The sequence below is a fragment of the Elephantulus edwardii genome, unplaced genomic scaffold, assembly GCF_000299155.1.
Source record: "Elephantulus edwardii isolate Elephantulus edwardi_28Jun2011 unplaced genomic scaffold, EleEdw1.0 scaffold00021, whole genome shotgun sequence".
In the NCBI taxonomy this organism is placed as follows: Eukaryota; Metazoa; Chordata; class Mammalia; order Macroscelidea; family Macroscelididae; genus Elephantulus; species Elephantulus edwardii.
The window spans coordinates 3,141,757-3,143,742 of NW_006399771.1; the positions used below are offsets into that span (position 1 = coordinate 3,141,757).

Sequence of the window (1,986 nt, forward strand, 5' to 3'; positions counted from 1 at the left end):
TTGTTCCTGCTCTAACACGCACCATGAAAATGTGGATCTGCATGTCCTCAGCCATGGTTATTCTTAGAATCTGCACCTGAGACATCAATAGTATAGGTATAGGTCAGCTGCAGGAGCCTTCTCTAGGGCTAGAAGGCTACCCTGTCATTTCCCACTCATAGGAGGATAACAGGATGTGTTTAAGATTAGACGTGGAGCTAACTTTGAACCACTTCTGTGTGTGTCTATTTGTCTATTGTTGTTGTTATGTGTCGTCAAGTCACTTGCAACTCTTTTATCTATTTGTCTATTATTTACCGATTCTTTATCCACGATCTATCTTATCATCTATGTAAAACTAACATCTTTTCAAATTTTATATATGTAATGATTCAGTATTGTAAAGTAAATCTTTCAAGAGTATTTTCCATACTTAACTACTAGATGGTACAGACGACTTATGGCTCACCTCATGGCTGTCTATGACACACCAGCCACTTAACTCCTGGTTGGTAGGACCATTTTGACTGTCTTTGGGTTTGAGGTTCTGCTCCCCACTCAGATTCTATAGAAATGTAGGCACATGTATGAGATTGAGATAATGTTCAATAAAGGCGTTGCTGTGGAGGTAGTTATGGGGTGTTGACATTATGATTCTGAAGGGGGGGAAAGGAATGTGTGAGCACAAAACGATAAAATAGAGCAAACTTACAGGCTGGCGATGGGTCTGCCATTTAATCCTCAATCAGTACTCACCCAGCCTAAAACTCACAGAAATTACCAAGAATTTTGGCTAAAAGGTCCAGATTCTACATTTCTAACAAGTACATTTTATTTGATGTTGTGGATGCATGGATCATACTCTGAACAGCAAAAGAAATATATATACACACACACATATATATTCTTTTTCTTCTTAACAGAGGGAGGCACAGAAGAAGAGGTCAAACTTAGCAAGATGGTGATGAAATTGTGGGCCAACTTTGCTCGGACTGGGTGAGAGAGGCCTCGGGGGGAGGGGAAGGGGAGTGGGATCTATTTGCTGTGAACGGGATGACTTGTAAAGTTTAAGTGGTGAAGCTCTTGGCTCTATGACCATAGGGCTTTAACTATGAGAGCTCTCTAAAAGGGGGCAAGCTCCCCCCAGAGATGGTGAGCTCCTGTTTTAGAAGTGAATGAGCTTCCTGAGGGGGGTGGGGGAAAGGAAGCCAGGAGATCCCTACACATTTCAGAGGGTTGTTTCAGTTCCCACTTTAGCTTTAGACAATTTCTATTTGATTCTATTCGCAGGAATCCCAATGGAGAGGGCCTGCCTCATTGGCCAGCCTACGACCAGAAGGAGGGATACTTACAAATCGATGTCACAGCTAAGGCGGCCCAGAAGCTGAAAGACAAGGAAGTGGCTTTCTGGACGGAGGTCCTGCCCAAGAAGGCAGCAGAGCAGTCCTCACAGACAAAGCATGTGGAGCTGTGAGCGGAGCTCCCGGCGGGGGGGGGGGGGGGGCTTGGAAGAGTCAGAACAGAGATATTTGATACAAGGCGTTTATGACCTCAAAATGTTTCTTATCTTTGAGGTTGGAGAACTATCTGGTAGAAATCAGGGAGGGGGAAACTTGTGGCCTCAGTTTTGGGAATAAATGTTTTGGAGACCAAAGTAGTAGTATCTTTGTCTCGGGTTGGAGATTAAACTTTGCTTTGTAGAGAACATGAGGTCCCTGAGTGGCCCCCATACTTGACCACTGCCTGAAAGTCTGGCAGTTCGAATCCACTCAGCAGTCTTGAAAATGAAAGAGGAAAGGTTTGATGATCTGCTTTCATAAAGATTGCAGTAAATCAAAACCAAAAAAAAATCCAAAACACAGCAGAACTCAGATCTACTCTGTAATAAATAAGGTTGCCCTGAGTTGGGCCAAAGGTAGTGAATTTGTTTCTGGCTTTTTCCATCAGCAGGAAGGGTCTTTACTGGAGAACTGGATTCTGATTTGTCCCATCTTTCTGGCCCTCAAT

At 43.6% G+C, this 1,986-nt stretch overlaps 1 protein-coding gene across 1 annotated transcript in view; it reads left to right on the forward strand.

The window, feature by feature from the left end:
• Positions 1 to 1,453, forward strand: part of CES1 (carboxylesterase 1) — a 40,358-nt gene extending 38,905 nt beyond the window's left edge. The window contains exons 13-14 of the mRNA XM_006882520.1: positions 903 to 975; positions 1,270 to 1,453. Of these exons, the coding sequence (XP_006882582.1) occupies positions 903 to 975; positions 1,270 to 1,453 (257 nt within the window). The remainder of the gene's footprint in view (positions 1 to 902; positions 976 to 1,269) is intronic.
• Positions 1,454 to 1,986: the final 533 nt, after the last annotated feature.